This window comes from Macaca nemestrina, chromosome 17 (assembly GCF_043159975.1).
Source record: "Macaca nemestrina isolate mMacNem1 chromosome 17, mMacNem.hap1, whole genome shotgun sequence".
Taxonomy (NCBI): domain Eukaryota; kingdom Metazoa; phylum Chordata; class Mammalia; order Primates; family Cercopithecidae; genus Macaca; species Macaca nemestrina.
In genome coordinates, this window is record NC_092141.1 from 9,648,128 (window position 1) to 9,667,989 (window position 19,862).

The 19,862-nt window shown below is 43.4% G+C and overlaps 1 protein-coding gene across 4 annotated transcripts in view; it reads right to left on the minus strand.

The window, feature by feature from the left end:
• Nucleotides 1-19,862, minus strand: part of LOC105473583 (syntaxin 8) — a 331,555-nt gene that overhangs the window by 187,347 nt on the left and 124,346 nt on the right. The window contains exon 7 of one of the 4 annotated variants that reach the window (XM_011727415.3): nucleotides 3,407-3,512. The exons of the other annotated variants lie outside the window; for them this stretch is intronic. Within the exon in view, the coding sequence (XP_011725717.2) occupies nucleotides 3,415-3,512 (98 nt within the window). The 3' untranslated portion in view covers nucleotides 3,407-3,414. The remainder of the gene's footprint in view (nucleotides 1-3,406; nucleotides 3,513-19,862) is intronic. 4 annotated transcript variants of the gene reach the window in all.

The window sequence follows — 19,862 nt, forward strand, 5'->3', positions numbered from 1 at the left end:
ACGTGCTACCATGCCAGGCTAATTTTTTGTATTTTTAGTAGAGACCGGGTTTCACCGTATTAGCCAGGATGGTCTCGATCTCCTAACCTCGTGATCTGCCCGTCTCGGCCTCCCAAAGTGCTGGGATTACAGGCATGAGCCACTGCGCCCAGCCAGTATGTCAGGATCTTAAAGTTGCTATTTCATCCTCAATGTGACAAGAAGCCACTAGAGGATTTTAGCATGAAAATAACACAATTAGATTTGTTTTTAAGACAAATTGCATTAGCAGAGGGGAAGACAGAGTGGAGCACTAAAAGACTTGTGGCAGGAAACCCAGCTAGGTACAGTCATATTTCCAAGGCACAGAAGACAGGGTCTGGGATTAAAGCAGATTAAGGCAGCAGAGGTGGGAAGAAAAACATGAGAGTTTCAGAGGTGAAATCAACTGAATTCAGTGTCGGGCTGCAGATGTCTAACTGATACAGGGAAGGCGGGCTTAGCCTGGGAGGGTTCTTCACTTCACTCAGGAAAGAATTCAAGGGTGAGCCAGAGGTGAGCAGCAGTGTGCAGCAGAGGTACTGTTCCTCGCAGAGCAGAGCTAACCCACAGGTAGTGTGTCCAGAGGAGCAGCGTATTGGCTGTTGGCTAGCTGTATTTACACCTACTTTTAGTTGCATGCAAATTAAGAGGCAGGTTATTTAGATCTTTTAGAAAAGGGGTGGGGCGTTTCTAGATGCATATAAGATAACTTTCAGGCCATTCCCATGCATGTTTCCACAGCATTTGTAAACTGCCATGGCACTGGTGGGAGTGCCTCTATGTTAATAAGCAGTGAGGGCAACTGGAGGTCACTTTCATCACCATTTGCTGGTTTCAGCTGGCTTCTTCACTGCACCACCCCCCTGTTTTGACCACATCTTTCTCCAATCAGTGGGTTGTGACTGGTGCTCAGAAAACTGGTGCTGATCTCCTACCTCATAACCTTGAAAATAAGTTGGAGGGTGATGCTAATAACCAAGATAAAGAACATAATGAATGGAAGAGGTTTGTGGGGAAAGATATTGAGCTGGGTTTTAGATGTGTTGCATTTAAAGGACCATTCCAGGTGAAGATGCTGAGTGAAGTTGGAACTATGGATCTAGGAATGCAGAAAAGTACAGATTGAAATGTTATCAACATCTAAACAAGGTTGGAGCACAGGAGCAGATTAGGATGTGCATTAGCCATTAGAAACAGGAGAGGACCCCAATAAGAGCATGCAGAGTGAGAGAGACCCAAAGACAGGGTCCTGAAGAGACCAGGATTCAAGTGATGTTCACCCATATATGTCAGTTTCTGCTTAACGACATGCATGCTGCCTTTCATCATTAGTTACCTGGATTGTGAAAACATGCCTTGTTTCCCCAGATAAATTAAAAACATAAGGCTTTATACCCACTGCTTAAAGAACACCTAGAACCATAATAGGTAAATAGAAGACCTATGTGGAATTGAAATAGAGGAAACTTACATGGAGTAGAAGAAAACTAGGGTTGGATTAAAGAGGGCCTTCAGTAATAGCCTAAGACATTTTTTTTTTTTTTTTTTTTTTTGGAGACAGTCTCGCTCTATCACCCAGGCTGGAGCACAGTGGCGCGATCTCGGCTCACTGCAAGCTCCGCCTCCCGAGTTCACACCATTCTCCTGCCCCAGCCTCCCGCGTAGCTGGGACTACAGGCGCCCGCCACCACACCCGGCTAATTTTTTGTATTTTTAGTAGAGATGGGGTTTCACCATGTTAGCCAGGATGGTCTCCATCTCCTGACCTCATGATCCACCCACCTTGGCCTCCCAGAGTGCTGGGATTACAGGCATGAGCCACCATGCCCAACTTAGCCTAAGGAATTTTAACTTCATCCTTTAGATAATAAGAAAACAACCAGAGTTTTTTGAGCATCAAATCATGCCACAAGAAGCAGTATTTTCAAAGGTTTAAGTATATGAGGTAACATATATGTTAACTATCTCCATTTATTCATTCTACAATGTATACATATTTCAAAACAATATATTGTACCTAATATATACAATTTTTGTCAATTTATAAAAATTTTAAAAACAATTAAAAAAGAGAGAGCGGTATATGCAGGGGATGAAAGAAAAACAGACTCTGTAGGGAAGGAACCCATTAGGGGTTGACTGTGGGAGTCAAGCCACTGGTTCTCAGGCAAGCAAGAGCCAAAAGGGATATAATCCATCCAGCTAAGTGAATGAAGCAACATACATTGGTCCTGAAATGCTTTTCTTAAAATGTACCCCACCTTGGCCGGGCATGGTGGCTCATGCCTGTAATCCCAGCACTTTGGGAGGCTGAGGCAGGTGGATCACGAGGTCAGGAGATTGAGACCATTCTGGCTAACATGGTAAAACCCCGTCTCTACTAAAAATACAAAAAAAAAAAAAAAAAGAGCCAGGAGTGGTGGTGGACGCCTGTAGTCCCAACTACTCAGGAGACTGAGGCAGGAGAATGGCGTGAACCTGGGAGGAGGAGCTTGCGGTGAGCTGAGATTGCGCCACTGCACTCCAGCCTGGGCAACAGAGCAATTCCGTCTCAAAAAAAAAAAAAAATCTACCCCACTTTTGACTTGCCAAAAGAGAGACAACCAAGGACTGCATAAAAGGCAAGTCGGAAGTGGGCACGTAGAATGGGGAAAGTACACTAAGGTCTCTGGGCATGTAAAGCGATTCTGATTTTTAAAAATATCAATACACAAAAATACTGGTGAGGGTAAGATCGCCAACATGCTTTGGACAGAACAGAGATACTTTGACCTACTCAGGTTTTAGTCATCAGGATAACAATTACGACCACGGTCAACGTAACGTGGTGGATGATGAAGAGCTGCCTGAAACATCTGAAAGAGTTGAAAGATGTTTGGCCTGTATCAATGTGGCCCAGCTCCGGGATGTGGGGATCTAGGCGGATTTACAAAAGAAAAAGCAGCATTGTTTGTCTGCTGCCTCCCACCATCTGTTCTTGCCCCAGGTTAGTGGAATGAAACACACTCTCTGGGCAAGATATTGACTCTCATTTTTCAAACGCTGACTCCTGGTTTGGATACAGAGCTGAGGTCAGAATTTCTTAGGTCCTTTTCCGGCCAAACTGATTTTAGGACAGGCAAGCAATCACAGAATACTCTTCTGTGCAATAAATACGAAAATACTTAACCTCCTTGGGGTATTAGGAAGCATAAATCATGCCTTTAAAGGCCTGTGACAAGCTGAAATGAAAAGCGTTCAAAGTAGAGAAATACAATGAAACCACAACTAGAAGCACTAGCTGAATTTTGAGCAGACAGTTGTACTATTAATTTAATGAGTTTTATGGTCTTAAAAGTATTCATCAATAGCAAATATCAGGTTGCTTAAATATTCCATTACTCACTCATCTGTCTAAATGCGCCACGGTCTCCAACATTGATCGGCTTGCTCAAAATGGCTAGTTTCTTTCTCTCTCTTCTTTCCCCCACCGAAAGTACTGCTTAAAGGAGCTATTAACAAGAGGATTCACTCGTCAGGCCTAAAATGACTTGCAGCTGGAAGATCCAACTACAAATATACATCCATTCATAAGGCTGATACAACAGCTTTCAGGGAGGGGATGTGCATGAAATGAACATAAGTGAAGAGTAACAAGGGCAGGGATTATCTTTTAACTGGCTCATCAGGGAGAAAATGAAATTGCAGATGTCTGACAACTGTAGCTTTTTCAGTAAGCACAAATTAAATTATAAACCCACAGCTACACATTTACTCTTTATGAGTTGATTTAATGTTAGGCCTCAATAGTGTCTTATTCCTGGTACAAAGGTAAACCAGCAGTTGTGCCATTTAAGAGAGATTAATTCAATTAATACTGTCCCTGCTAGGCTAAGCCTCACATATCTCTAAGCAATTCAGTGTCTGGCTTGCTAATTCATACTCTCGCTTTGGCTTTTCATTGTCAGTCAAAAAAATTAAGCTGGAGATCTCACCAGGCCGGCCACTTTCCCAGTCTCTTAGACGCCTCTGTTTGCGGCCATTGCCGTGATTCTATGATGAATTTAAATCATTAGAAAGTTCTTCCTAAGGTAAAAATCAGAGCTGGCACCAACTGGTCCTTATTCTGGCCTTTGAAATAAGGTATAAAAAGCCCATTTCTGGCTGGGCACAGTAGCTCATGCCTGTAATCCCAGTACTTTGGGAGGCTGAGGTGGGCAGATCACGAGGTCAGGAGTTCGAGACCAGCTTGGCTAACATGGTGAAACCCCCCATCTCTAAAAATATAAAAAATTAGCCAGGCGTGGTGGCACACACCTGTAGTCCCAGCTACTCAAGAGGCTGAGGCAGAAGAATCGCTTGAACCCAGGAGGAGGAGGTTGCAATGAGCCGAGATTGTGCCACTGTACTCCAGCCTAAGACTCCATCTCAAAAAAAAAGCCCATTTCTACTTTAAAAAACTTGATCATCTCTCCTCTACAACACACTACCCCCGTCTCCCTTCCCCACCTCCTAAATATCTTATAAATGCAAGTGTGCACCACGGACCAGCAACTCTCGCATCGTCTGAGAGCTGGTCAGAAATGCTGACTCTCAGGTCCCACCTGGGCCCTCCTGAACCAGTATGTCTTTTAACAAGATCCCCAGGTAATTCACTGGCACATCAAGGTTTGGGAAACACAGCTTTAGACCAGTGGTTGGTAAACATTTTCTACAATGGGCCAGGTGGTAAATATTTTCAGTTTTGTGGGTCATACGTCCCTTTTGAAACTACTCAAAACTGCTGTTATGGTACAAAAGTAACCATAGGTAACACATAGTCAAACAGCCAGGCACGGTGGCTCATGCCTGTAATCCCAGCACTTTGGGAGGCCGAGGCGGGTAGATCACGAGGTCAGGAGATTGTGACCATCCTAGCTAACACCGTCTCTACTAAAAATACAAAAAATTTGCCGGGCACGGTGGCGGGCGCCTGGAGTCCCAGCTACTCGGGAGGTTGAGGCAGGAGAATGGCATGAACCTGGGAGGTGGACCTTGCAGTGAGCCGAGATGGCGCCACTGTACTCCGGCCTGGGCAACAGAGCGAGACTCCATCTCAAAAACACAAAAAAACAAACAACAACAACAACAAAAAAAACATAGTCAAACAAACATGGCTTTTTTTTACAAAAAGTTTTATGGACACTAAGGTTTGGATTTCATATAATTTTCATGTGTCACGAAATAGTTTTTGATTTTTTTCCAACCATTTAAAAATATAAATGCCATTCTTAGCTGATGACCTGTACAAAAATGGGATAAACCATAGCTTGCTGATCCTAGGTCTGTACTGTGGTCCTTCACATGATATCATTTGCTGGTTTCGCCTGGGCCTGTTCCCAATTCTAGATAAGGTATTCTAGTTCATCAATGCGGCAGGCATAACTGAATCAAATAAAACAGATGAATTTTCAACAGTACCGAGCAGAGCAAGACCATTATTTCTCATGATCTGAACAAAGCATTTGTTTTGGTGAAGACCAAGGTCTAACGACATACTTATTTGAATGTAGCAGCATACAACGTGGCTGGACATTTGTAAACAATTAAAAAATTGTTATCAGTCTGCAAAATTTACTTATATCTTCAATAGTCATATCTTCTCTACACTATAATAACTAATTGTTATGATCACTACTGTACTTTCTGCCAAATTTTGCTTTTTTTTTTTTTTTTGCAGTGGTGCGATCTTAGCTCACGGCAACCTCTACCTCCCAGGTTCAAGTGATTTTCCTGCCTCAGCCTCCCGAGTAGCTGGGACTACAGGCGCCTGCCTAGTTCTTTGTATTTTTTTTAGTAGAGACGGGGTTTCACCGTGTTAGCCAGGATAGTCTCGATCTCCTGACCTCGTGATCCGCCCGTCTCGGCCTCCCAAAGTGCTGGGATTACAGGCTTGAGCCACCGCGCCCGGCAACTTTTGCAATTTCTATTCAGGAAAGCACCATCAATACTCCTTCCCGGTGGGGTGAGGAGGAAGTCTGGAGCTGGAACACACTCCCACATATTACCATTTTTTCCTTTTCAATTCTCACCCCAAAAGTACCCCCAGCATATAGGGAAAATAAAGAGACACATGGCAAAGGGCATTCTGTAATTAAGTTCCCCTTCACATGGATTTTTCAAATCTTGGTCAGGATGGATAGGGGAAATCTGCAGCCTAAATATAGTGGTGGCATAAATTAGGTCATTTCCAGAACCATGGAAAATACCACTGGGAACAGGGCAAAAGGAAGGGAAGTCATAAAGAAGAGTTGGGAATTATTTCTATAATCTAATGGTTTCCAATCTGGGTACTCCCTTACAGCCTATTTGGGAAACACGGAATCGGATGATTTGAAAGATATTTCCTAACTCTAAAATTTGGAGATTTGTCATTGGTACCATTACACACCTAGTTATATGTGCTCAAAGGCCGGGAGTCATCTCTGATTCATCCCTTCCCCTTGAATTTCCCTTCAGATCCATCCCCCAAACCTGCTGATTCCTCCTTTATAATCCCTCTCAAATTCTCATTGTCACCATCTTAGTTAACGATTCACCCCCAATTCACTGCAGTCATCTCCACTGGTCAATGACATCCATGATATTTCACATTATTGCCCAATACAATCATAGTGAATCATTGAATTTTTTTTTTTTTTTTTAGACGGAGTCTCACTCCGTCACCCAGTGTAGAGTGCAACGGTGCGATCTCGGCTCACTGCAACCTCCGCCTCTTGGGTTCAAGTGATTCTCCTGCACCAGCCTCCTGAGTAAGCTGGGATGGCAGGCGTGAAACACTATGCCTGGCTAATTTTTGTATTTTTAGTAGAGACAGGGTTTTGCCACGTTGGCCAGGCTGGTCTCGAACTCCTGACCTCAGGGGATCCACCCGCCTTAGCCTCCCAAAGAGCTGGGATTACAGGCGTGAGCCACCGTGCCCGGCCTGATTTTTTTTTAAAGCACAGTTACAGTCATTTTAAACAGTCTTCAGTAATTTCCCGACACTTCAAATGCTGGCTCCATATCCTATAAGCATTTCAGTTTCCCCGAAGCTAAAGCTATCACCCACTCCTGCTTCGCTTCACCATGGCTGGCCTCCTCTCCATCTCCAGCTCCCGGGGTTGATTCCACTCCTGTGCCTCACCCTTTCTCACATGCTTCCCTCATCACCTCCAAACTGGAGTTCACATTTCAAACTCAGGCCAAACGAGAGGGATGAAAATGTACTCAAATAATCAGTAACCCTGAGTATGAAGGGGGCAAATGCTAAGATGAGTACAACAGAGTGCAAAAAGATTAAAATGAGACAGGACCTTTAGAAATTTAGTCAAATACGGCCAGGCGCGGTGGCTCACAGCTGTAATCCCAGCTCTTTGGGAGGCCGAGGCGCGCAGATCACGAGGTCGGGAGATCGAGACCATCCTGGCCAACACGGTGAAACCCTGTCTCTACTAAAAATACAAAAATTAGTCAGGCGTGGTGGTGGGCACCTGTAGTCCCAGCTACTTGGGAGGCTGAGGCTGGAGAATCGCTTGAACCCGGGAGGCGGAGGTGGCAATGAGCCGAGATCGCACCACTGCACTCCAACCTGGCGACAGAGCGAGACTCCGTCTAAAAAAAAAAAAAAAAGAAATTGAGTCAAATATCTTTGACTTTGTTAATCACACTCTCCTGGTCGTCCTCATTCCTTTCTGACTGCTACTTCACACCACCCTTCCTGTAAATAATGGTGCTCCCCAGAGCACTGCCCTAAGACCCTGAGCTCTTCTCCATCTATACTCAGCACTATGGCTTTGATTACCATCCACAGGCTGACTCTCAGATCTAAATTTCCAGTTTATAGCTCTCCCCTGAGCTCCAGATTGAAAAGCAGCATACTATTTCGGACATACCTAAGCTGAGGGCACCCCAGGCATCTTCGAACTCAGCGTCTTCTCACTTTACATGTCACACACGGTCTTATTCCTGTGTGCCCTCTGGCAGTTAAGGCCATTGTCATCTATACAGCTGCCTGAGGCAGAACCCAATCAATCACTGGTCCGATTACTTTTTTTTTTTTTTTTGAGATGGTGTCTCGCACTGTTGCCCAGGCTGGAGTGCAGTGGCCAGATCTCAGCTCACTGCAAGCTCCTCCTCCCGGGTTTATGCCATTCTCCTGCCTCAGTCTCCCGAGTAGCTGGGACTACAGACGCCCGCCACCTCTTTTAAAACCTACTCTCAATCTATCCACTTCTCTCCCTATCTTCTCACCCTAACCACTCCAGTCTAGGCCAACATCATATTATGACTGAACTACTTCAAGCCACCTCCTGGCTGGTTTCCCTACCTACCATCCCAACCCCCTCCTATCCATCATCCATCCACATTACTCCAAAGCCATATTTTCTTTCTTTTTTTTTGTTTTGTTTTGTTTTGGTTTTTAAGACAGAGTCTCGCTCTGTTGCCCAGGCTGGAGTCCAGTGTCACAATCTCGGTGATCTCAGCTCACTGCAACCTCCACCTCCTGGGTTCAAGTGATTCTGCTGCCTCAGCCTCTTGAGTAGCTGAGATTATAAGCATGTGCCACCATGTCTGGCTAATTTTTTGTATTTTTTGTAGAGACGGGGTTTCACCACGCTGGCCAGGGTGGTCTCAAATGCCTGACCTCAGGTGATCTGCCCAAGTCGACCTCCCAAAGTGCTGGGATTATAGGCATAAGCCACTGTGCCCAGCCTGTATTTTCTTTACTGAAACTTAAGCGGTCATCTTGGAGCAAAAGAGGTGAATAGTGGAGGTCCCAAGTTATAGCAGTGAGGGGCAAGCATTGTCTCCAGGTGGTAGAGACGAGTAGCAGTGGTGCAGCATATTAGCAGCCGGACTCCTAAGAGCGTGTGAGATATCCTCTTGGGACTCACTAAAACATTTAGAGAGGGGAGTCAGTGAGGTATGGATGATAATGTTAATATGGCCTCATAGGCATCAGTGTTATGCATTTATAGTCCAAAGCTGATGAAATGTGGAGACATTCTGGTTATAGATTGAACAAGATAATCTCACAGATAAAAGGGCTACAGGGTGCTATGGAGGGCTGCTCTGATGTTTGGAAGATACTAGTCATCATGGCAGTTAACATCAGAGAGGACAATCATGCCCTTCTGTAACGCGTCCTCCTTGCGGGTTACCTTCAAACACAGGCTTGGGAATGTGGAGGATCATATATTCAAAAGGGCAGCCACCACTATTCTTATGAGTTGCTAATCTTCACGATTGGAGCTGAATGATTACATCAACTACTGAAAGCAGCTATAGGGCCCTTCAACTCTTTTCTCTTTCCCAGAACAGAACTAGAGAGAGTCACTCATTCATCAAGCATCTACAATGTACCTACTGTATATAATGGAGAGCACCAAGATAGACCACATACAGTCCCCCATCCCAAAGGAAATTTAAATTCAGTAATGTGGGACAGTCTGCTGCGGGTTCATGTGGTATGATATTGGAGAGTACCATTAAGCTCATCTAATAACTACTTCTTAACACAGAAATCCCTTCTAGAGGCTGGGGGCAGTGGCTCATGCCTGTAATCCCAACACTTTGGGAGGCCGAGGCGGGTGGATCATGAGGTCAGGAAATCGAGACCATCCTGGCTAACGCAGTGAAACCCGGTCTCTACTAAAAATACAAAAAATTAGCTGGGCGCGGTGGCGGGCGCCTGTAGTCCCAGCTACTCAGAAGGCTGAGGCAGAAGAATGGCGTGAACCCGGGAGGCGGAGCTTGCAGTGAGCCGAGATTGCGCCACTGCACTCCAGCCCAGGAGACAGAGCAAGACTCGGTTTCAAAAAAAAAAAAAAAACCCTTCTAGGGCTCCCCCTGAGCCACAGAGCCATTCCCTTGAGCCACAGAACCACAGTCGTTGTCCAACTGTGCAATAATCTGAGGCCAAGGTAATTTCCAACCCTCCTTTTCCAGAGTTCTCTTCTTCCGAACTCATTTATATTATTTCTACTGGCTCCTCTGTGGGTCTGGAACCCCTACTCTCTAAGGAGAAATGAGGAACCCCACCTACCCTAGGTGCAAAACATTCCCATGTTCCTTTGTATTTCTCTACTAAATGACAACTAAACAGAATCTGTGTGTCTGGTGGGTTGACGTGATCACAGACAAGGCTGACCATCAACTCTTACTACCAAATACCACATATGCACCCATCCTTTTTGACCCTTCCTCAAAGTTTTCCATTTTGCCTTGCCCTTTTCTTTTTTTTTTTTTTTTTTTTTTTGAGACGGAGTCTGGCTCTGTCGCCCAGGCTGGAGTGCAGTGGCTGGATCTCAGCTCACTGCAAGCTCCGCCTCCCGGGTTTGCGCCATTCTCCTGCCTCAGCCTCCCGAGTAGCTGGGACTACAGGCGCCCGCCACCTCGCCCGGCTAGTTTTTTGTATTTTTTTAGTAGAGACGGGGTTTCTCCGTGTTAGCCAGGATGGTCTCGATCTCCTGACCTCGTGATCCGCCCGTCTCGGCCTCCCAAAGTGCTGGGATTACAGGCTTGAGCCACCGCGCCCGGCCGTCTTGCCCTTTTCATGAATAACTTCCTGTGTCATCCTGTGACACGATGAATAACTTGTCATCATGGATTCATTCATACCTATGCAGAACATACCATAGCACTGTATCATACCTAGTTTGACACAAAGACCTCCCTTACACTTCTATTTCCTGTCCACCAGTCCTCATCCCATTCTTCATTCACACATACTTTTGCACATTCTTCTCTCTTTCTCTCTCCTTTGTAGAGGTAGAGTCTTGTTATGTTGTCCAGGCTGGTCTCAAACTCCTGCCTCGAGCGGTCCTCCCACTTTGGCCTCCCAAAGCATTGGGATTACAGGCATGAGCTCCTTCCCTGCCTGTTCTTCTCTTTATTACTTCTTCAACTCTGTCAACGCAAAGCCCATCTGCTAGGCCATGGTTTCTGGATTATCCTGCCCCTCTCTGCCCTAGTGAATCTTAAGTAAGGCCTCTCTTAAAAGTTCACAATCAGCAAGACAAATCATGTGTGTTCTGACTAGCGCTGATTTGGTGGAATTATTTCCGGTTTAGATCTGGTCATTCCTTAGTTAATAATAAACCTCAATTAAAGTTGTAGAGCATTTTCCATAGCAGTAACACGATGCTAATTTCACCTTGAGCTTGGAGAAGTCAGCTGAAGTCCTAAACCTCGAGATCTCTTTATATATAAGGGAGAAGTCTCCAGAGAGGGTGCAACCATGAGCACATCATCTTTACTCAAGAAAAGCAAAATAGATTTATCTTCTACGTATGCACACATACATATATTTTTTCTTCCTTTTGTTAGCGCAACTTCCTGACCTCTGAAAACCATTTCCTTAGGATACTGGCTGTAAATATTTGCACGGATTGTTCAATAGCTGCTTTTGCAAAGGGAGACACTTTTTGTCTTTACCCCTGAAAAGAACTGAAACAGACTCTTTCTTTCAAAAGTTGGCAGAGAGATGTTACAGAGGGGTCCAGCTCATTTGTAGAGGCAAACATGTTGCCGTCTAACACAGATTGATCACCAGCTGGGAAGCAAGTCATTCCACCGTAGGTTCACAATAACGCTGGCTCTCTGCTGCGCTGCTGACCACTGGTGACAGATTGATGTGTAGTTCTTTGAGTGGAGAAGCTGGCTAAAGAGAACTTAGGGAAGCTGAGCAGGTTGCAAGTGTATTATTCATGCGCTCTCTGCCTAGAAGAATAAAGTTCCCCAACTCACTGACCTGAGTGTGGAGAACCGTGAGGGACTGAGTTTGCTTTGTGACTTGGAAGGCTGGCTTACAGCTTTCCAGAGTAACATAAAACATGAATACCTATTGGCACTTTCCAATGAAATGCCAAAATCCACAAAGAGAATGACCAAGGGGCATTTTTTTTGTTTGTCCTTTTCCCACTGCGAGTGAGAAAGAAGAGCTATGATATTTCATGTCACTGCTAAAGAGTCTGGTAAAAAAACAAATGAAAAGGTACAGCTTGTTAATGCCACTCAGAGGTAGACAGTTCAGGGTCTCAGAAAGAAGAATGGGATGCTGCTGGGTTTCTTTCAGAATGCGAAGGGTGGTGGCGGGGGTAGGGCGGGGAGGGGAGGAGGTCTCACGGAATGAAGAGCTTTAAAACACCATGCAAGCAGGGAAGCCATATTTACTTGCTTAAGAAAACTGGTACGTAAGTAAATCTGTATTGTAAATCTGAATAATAGATCAGTCAGGTACCGTGTTTTATAAGTTTGAGTCATTAAATTTTCCAAGATTCTGCATGCTTTTTAAACCATAAAAGACCCACTTCCAAACTATAAACCATGAAGATACATTAAGCACACTACTATTTCAACAGTCGTTTTCTGCACATCTTTTCTATCATCTTTCCTTAAAGAATATACGTGTGTGTGTATGTGTGTGTGTGTGTGTGTGTATATATATATATATATATATATTTTTTTTTTTTTTGAGATGGAGTCTTGCTCTGTCTCCCAGGTTGGAGTTCAGTGGCACAATCTTGGTTCACTGCAAGCTCCGCCTCCCGGGTTCATGCCATTCTCCTGCCTCGGCCTCCTGAGTAGCTGGGACTACAGGTGCCCGCCACCACGCCCGGCTAATTTTTTGTATTTTTAATAGAGACAGGGTTTCACCGTGTTAGCCAGGATGGTCTTGATCTTCTGACCTCGTGATCCGCCTGCCTTGGCCTCCCAAAGTGCTGGGATTACAGGCGTGAGCCACCGCCCCTGGCCTCCTTAAAGAATATTTTAAACAAAGACATCTAGAATAACAAAACAATAATTACATGGGGGCCAGGGACTATTTTATTCACCATGGTGTCACTAAAGCCCTGAAGAACGCCTGGCACACAGTAGATCCTCACTAAATATTTGCTGACTGACGATTCATTGGAAGCCAGCTTAGCAACACTGTGCTTTATTATTCTAGCTCAGATTTAATGATAAAATTTCATGAGCATTTTCCCACAACTTTCAAAAATCATTTTAATGAAGAAACACAAACATAATTGCACCATTTCTGCTATTACCACCAGGTCCACAGTTGAAACTATTAGTGTGAAGTGAAAGCTGGATATAAAGAAGACATTTAGCTCAGGGGATTAATTTCTTCAAGGCTGGTGAGGAGCAGGAAGCAAACTACTGTTTTCCTTTTCACGGGAGTGCTATACGGGTTACTATCCACAAAGAAAGAAAGGAATAAATATGTAGTAGTTAATGACGAGGAGAAGCAACAGTTTTTTTGGCAGTAGTACAAAGCCAGGAAATTTAGCAGTTTCCAGAGAGTTGCACGTGCTTTTCAGTGAGAAGGTTTGAGATAGCACTTCCTAATGAAATGCCAAAATCCACACCAAGAATGACTGAGTAGCAATTTTTTCCGTTTTCCCACCGAGAGTGAGATAGAAGATCCATGATGCTTCATGTCACCGCCAAAACAGTTTGTTTTGTAACAATATATGAAGAGAGACAGCTTACTACACCACCTGTACTGTACTATTTGTTAGTATTTTAATAGGTAATTAATCTTGATTTGATAGGATTTAAGATTTCCATTTTTTGGCACATATGCTCAAGCTATTATGTTATAAATCTCAAACATTTCAGCAAATGTCATCCTGATTGTTCCCCACCGCACAGAACACTACCAGTGAAATATTCGAGGTCAAGAACTTGGATTCTTTACCCACCGTATTCAGGAAAACCAAATTATTGTTCTGTCTCAGTAAAGAGGGGTGATTACTTTGGGGCCTATATTATATTGGCAGTCAATCTAGAAAACTTATAATTATTTTTAGGCAATGGAGGTTTGGTAAGTGCGTTAATCTGTCTCTGAATTTAAACACATACTCCTTAGCTATTACTATGACAAAATTTTAGAGTTCAACATTTTAAATCACTTTATAAGAATGAAGTGTGTGCGTAATAGGTCAGAATGGTGCACAAGAGTTTCTAATATAAAATCAAGAGCATGTCTTTGCACTTGCCTGGGGATAAAATCCTGGGAAGATTTTGAGGAGTTCTTTTTTTTGTTTCTTCTTTTTTGAGACAGAGTCTCACTCTGTCGCCCAGGCTGCAGTGCAGTGACGCGATCTCGGCTCACTGCAACTTCGGCCTCCTGAGTTCAAGCAATTCTCCTGCTTCAGCCTCCCCAGTAGCTAGGATTACAGGTGCCCGCCACCATGCCCAGCTAATTTCTGTATTTTTAGTAGAGATGGAGTTTCATCATGATGGCCAGGCTGGTCTCAAACTCCTGACCTCTAGTGATCCACCAGCCTCAGCCTCCCAAAGTGCTGGGATTATAGGCGTGAGCCACCGCACCTGGCCTTGAGAAGTTTTTAAAGCAATCTTCATACCAAATGGTCCTGGTTTGGCAAATTAACGTTCTCATCAATTTATTGCAATAAAAAAATGAATGATGTTTGGCATTAAACCAAATCATTACAGATCATTTAAACTGAACTAAGTTTAAGTACTTTCTAAAATATAAGAATACGGTTGGCCAGGCGTGGTGGCTTAAGCCTGTAATCTAGCACTTTGGGAGACTGAGGCAGGCAGATCACGAGGTCAGGAGTTCGAGACCAGCCTGGCCAGCATGATCAAACTGTCTCTACTAAAAGTACAAAAAATTATCTGGGCATGGTGGCATGCGCCTGTAGTTCCAGCTACTTGGAAGGCTGAGACAGGAGAACTGCTTGAACCCGGGAGGCAGAGGTTGTGCCATTGCACTCCAGCCTGGGTGACAGAATGAGACTCTGTCTATAAAAAAAAAAAAAAAAAGTTTGATCTTCATTATTCATGGATTGCATATTTATGAATTTGCCTATTTGCTAAAACTTACTTGTAACCAAGACAATATTTGAGGAACTTTCAGAGCCATTCGTGAACATGCACAGAACTGCAAAAAGTCTGAGTCACCCAATCTGCACACTCCTAACTGAGGCTGAGCAAGGCGACGCCCTGCCTTCTTGTCTCAGCTCACATCCTGCAAACGAGTGTCCTGTCAACCGCCTGCTTAGTCTTTCACATTTCTGTTGTTGCTTGTTGGTGATTCTGCCGTTTTAAATGGCATGGCCCCTAAGTGTACTGCTGAAGTGCTGTTTGGTGTTCCTAAGCACAAGAAGGCTGAGATGTGCCTCACGGAGAAAATACATGTATTCGGTCAGTTTCATTCAACCTGTTGCCCAGGAGTTCAATGTTAACCCACTATCTATCTATACCTATCCATGTATATAAAATAAGATGTCCTTCACAGAAACACTTAGAAGCAGGGTTTCATTACTTGGTTGATGAAAATGCTGTGAGCTTGAGGGACCCTAACACTGTATTTCCCCTAGGAACAGTGGTCCAGTATGCGCTCACTCGGTGTTCACAGTGACTTTACAGAACGTGAGCACCACAAATGAATGAGGACCAACTGTAATTGTTTTCAGAAATGACCTTAATACAAAACTTTTTGCTTCTCAGAGAAAGACAGATGATTTTGCTTTTGAAAGGTAAGGGTAAGCTCCCTACATTATTAAAGAATATATATTAATGCAATCAATTTTTTAAAAGATACAAAGAAAAAAATTTTTTAAAAAAACAACAATGCCAAGTGCTGGCAAGAATAAGGTGCAACTGAAACTCTCATACACCACTAATGGAAATGCAAATGGTCCAGCCACCTTGGAAACAGCTGATCAGTTTCTTAGAAAACTAAACGTATGCTTATATAAACCAGCAATCCTACTCCTAGGCAGGATTACCCGAGAAATAAAAACAATTGTTCACACAAAAATCCAAACATACACATTTGTAGTGGCTTTAGTCAAACCTGACAGAAATTGAAAACAACTCAATGTCCTTCAACTGGTAAATGAATAAACAAATTGTGGTACAGCTAGACAACAAACTTATTCCACCACAACAAAAAGGCGCAAACTACGGATGTATGCAACAACGTGAATAAATCTCAACTGCACTATGCTTAGTGAAAGCAGCCAGATACAAAAAGCTACAAACTTCACAATTCTATTTATATTCCATCTCGGAAAAGGCAAAACTCGAGGGACAGAAAACAAATCAGTGATGCCCAGGGGCTGGGAGTGAGAAGAAGGTCTGCCTGTAAAGGGGTTTGAATGAGCCAAGCACAGATGGCACACGCCTGTAGTCCCAGTAACTTGGGAGGCTGAGGCTGGAGAATCTCTCAAGCCCATGAGTTTGAGGCTAGCCTGGGAAACATAGTGAGATCCCATCTCAAAAATTAATTTAAAAATAAAGGAGAATGAAAGAACTGTTTGAGGTGATGGACTTGGTCTATATCTTGAGTACATGTTTATCAAAACTCATGAAATTATTCATTAAAAAAAGATGAAATTTGCTATATGTAAGTTTTTTTTGTTTTGTTTTGTTTTGTTTTGTTTTGAGGTGAAGTCTCACTCTGTCATCCAGGCTAGAGGGCAGTGGTGCAATCTTGGCTTACTGCAACCTCTGCCTCCCAGGCTCAAGTGATTCTGCCTCAGCCTCCCTAGTAGCTGGGATTACAGGTATGTGTCATCACGCCCGGCTAATCTTTGTATTTTCAGTAGAGATGGGGTTTCACTATGTTGGCCAGGCTGGTCTCAAACTCCTGACCTCAAGTAATCTGCCTTCCTTGTCCTCCCAAAGTGCTGGGATTACAGGCGTGAGCCACCACGCCTGGCCTTACATGTAAATTTAACTAAATAAACCCAACACTAAAAAAGGTAGTAAAAAATAATAATGCTTTAATGATAGACATTCCTTCAAATTCTCCATGCCCCCATATATAGGGGTGTGTGTGTGTCTGTGTGTGTTACAGATAGGATCTCCCTATCTTACTCAGACTAACCTCAAACGATCCTTCAGCCTCAGCCTCCCTAGTAGCTGCGAAGCATGCAATTGTGCCTGACTTCCTCTAATTTTTACCGATGTGCATAGGCACATTTTTATCTAGCTATAACATAAATTGATTATTTGTTTTATTTTATAAAAATCTAATTAATTCTGTCATTCCAGCAAACACCAGCATGATAATCTGGCAAGGTAGGACCCATTGATCAATTTCAAGTCAGTCCTTTTTTCCCACTCACACAGCAGTATTTCGCATGAAGGAATTTTATTTCTCGGTGGTATTCTCAGTACTTTGTAGACATACCTGCTCTTAACCAGCAATGGAGGAAGTCCAACTGACATCTTGACACAAGGCCTCTTTTGCAGCCTTCCTCCATAAGAGGTCCTACCTTTTCTCATCTTCCAGTAACACAACAAATGTTTGCCAAGCATGGACTGTGTTCTGGGCTCTGTGCTCAATACCAGGAACACAAAAATGAGTAAGACAGCCTTACTGATATCACTTCCTCACTCTATTTTAAAGCAATGGTGCTTACACAAACATAAGCCCTCAAATCTTCTGGCGTATATGTTAAAATTCTCTCCTTTGTTTATAATGTCCCTCCCTTCCAGCATTTATCTTGGGAATTATTCACTTTTTCCAGATCTAATCCACACCATGATCGCATTAACTTCATCTTCAAGCTAGACTTGGAGTGGTCAGAACTTGATTCCACATACATGTATCTCTCTCACGGTCCCATAAGTCAATGCCATTTCGTCCCATCTTTCCATATCACACTTCGTTACGAAGTGTGTGATCTATGGTGACAGACATCTCAGTTTGAGAACTTACACAAGGCATCATCTCAATGTTTAATGTAACTTTCCAAAGTAAGCACTCATTCCCTTTGGGTACCATAGTTTTTAAATTTTTTTCTAAATAAAATGGTACCAGGGTTCATGGTGTCTAATGCCTTATAAAAGTGAAAATATTACATATACTTTGCATCCAGTAAAAGTTCCTGTTCCAAGAGATATAATTTAACTCCTATGATATATATGTCCAAATTATTTTTATAACTTTATAAAGAAGCCCTTCTCTAAGTTTTCCTTTCAATAAAAAATGAAGAAAAATAGAAAAATATCCAAGTTACTAGTTTTTTCCAAAAATGATTAATGATTTTTGAATACTTCATAAGAAACAAATGTGCAATTTAAGTATATTCATATATACATAAAAATATACATATACATACACAGAGAGAGAGAGAGAGAGACAGACACCACGAATTCTCAGAAAACTGAACAAAAGTTTCACTGCTTAGAAAATTTGAGTTTTGGCCGGGCGCGGTGGCTCACGCCTATAATCCCAGCACTTTGCCAGGCCAAGGCAGGCAGATCACGAGGTCAGTAGATCGAGACCATCCTGGCTAACACAGTGAAACCCCATCTCTACTAAAAATACAAAAAATTAGCCGGGCGTGGTAGTCCCAGCTACTGGGAAGGCTGAGGCAGGAGAATGGAGTGAACCTGGAAGGCGGAGCTTGCAGTGAGCCGAGATTGTGCCACTGCGCTCCAGCCTGGGCGACAGAGCGAGACTCCATCTCAACAAAACAAAACAAAACATTTGAGTTTGATATTTGCTTCCTCTTTTGTATTTGGTTTAATTCGAGCTGCATCTGCTTTATGTTTTTCTCTTAATCCAATTAAATTACCTTGGTGGTTTGAGTTAAAACATAGAAGCATTGACTGCAATTGCTCTTAATATAAAGTGCATGAATTGTCCTACTGGAGTCAAATAATAATGTGTAACTGTGAGCTACCTTCCAATGGCAATTTCCCCATTATGACCTGGCTGAGATATGACTCAAACTCTAGTTACTTCGTAACTATAACTTAATTTAGTAACTTCTTTGACTTTTTTTTTTTTTTTTTCTGATGACGTTTTCACCCTGGACACTCCGAGTACCTGAGAGCTTCTTGGTGGAGCCCATGTCTTATCGAAAAATACCTGAAACAATTAGCTTTACTTTCCCTGCTTTCGAACACAAGAGCACTTACGAGAAAGAAAATTGATGTCGGAGAAAGGTGGGATGAGAGAAAAATCTCTTCTATCTTTAATGACATGAGTTACCAAAAATAGAAAAAAATTTAAAAAAAATCTTTGCTCAACTGGAAGTTAAATGTGTGTTTCTATTTCCGGACACTAGTTCTTACTCAACTATGATACAGCCTGCGAGAAGGAACGAGTCTTCTACGACACACTGCCACTCTGAAAGGTTCAGGTGGATGACAGGAAGTGCCCAGCTTTGGAGATGGTGCTGAACCCGATGCAGCGGAAGCCAAATGAACACTTGGGGCAGATGGTGTCCCGGCCTGGCGGTGGCTCTGGCTCTCTGTGTGACAAAGCAGAATAACTAAGGGTTCTCGGGTGTAGGCGAGCACTTGAAACCCTTGAAAGGTTGTCATGTGACGGGTGTTCTCAACGTATAAACTTCTGCACCGCCTCGGTTGTTGATGATTTTAAGACTAAAAATCTACTTGGGAACTCGGATAACAAAGTATCCCAGTGGGACAGGCCTTCTTTTTTTTTTTAGACAGAGTCTCACTCTGTTGCCAGGCTGAAGTGTTGGAGTGCAGTGGCGCGATCTCGGCTCACTGCAACCTCTGCCTCCCGGGTTCCTGCCTCAGTCTCCAGAGTAGCTGGGATTACAGGTGCCTGCCACCACGCCCGGCTACTTTTTGTATTTTTAGTAGAGACATGGTTTCATCATGTTGGCCAGGCTGGTCTTGAACTCCTGACCTCAGGTGATCCGCCCACCTCGGCCTCCCAAAGTGCTGGGATTACAGGCGTGAGCCACCGCGCCTGGCCAGGATGGGCCTTCTTTTAGACAATTCTCATCTTTAGTACTCAATATGGCTAGAAAATGGTGGGAGGATCCAAAAGGTTAATTTCTTATGACTGGAAACTCACTGACCCTGGTTGA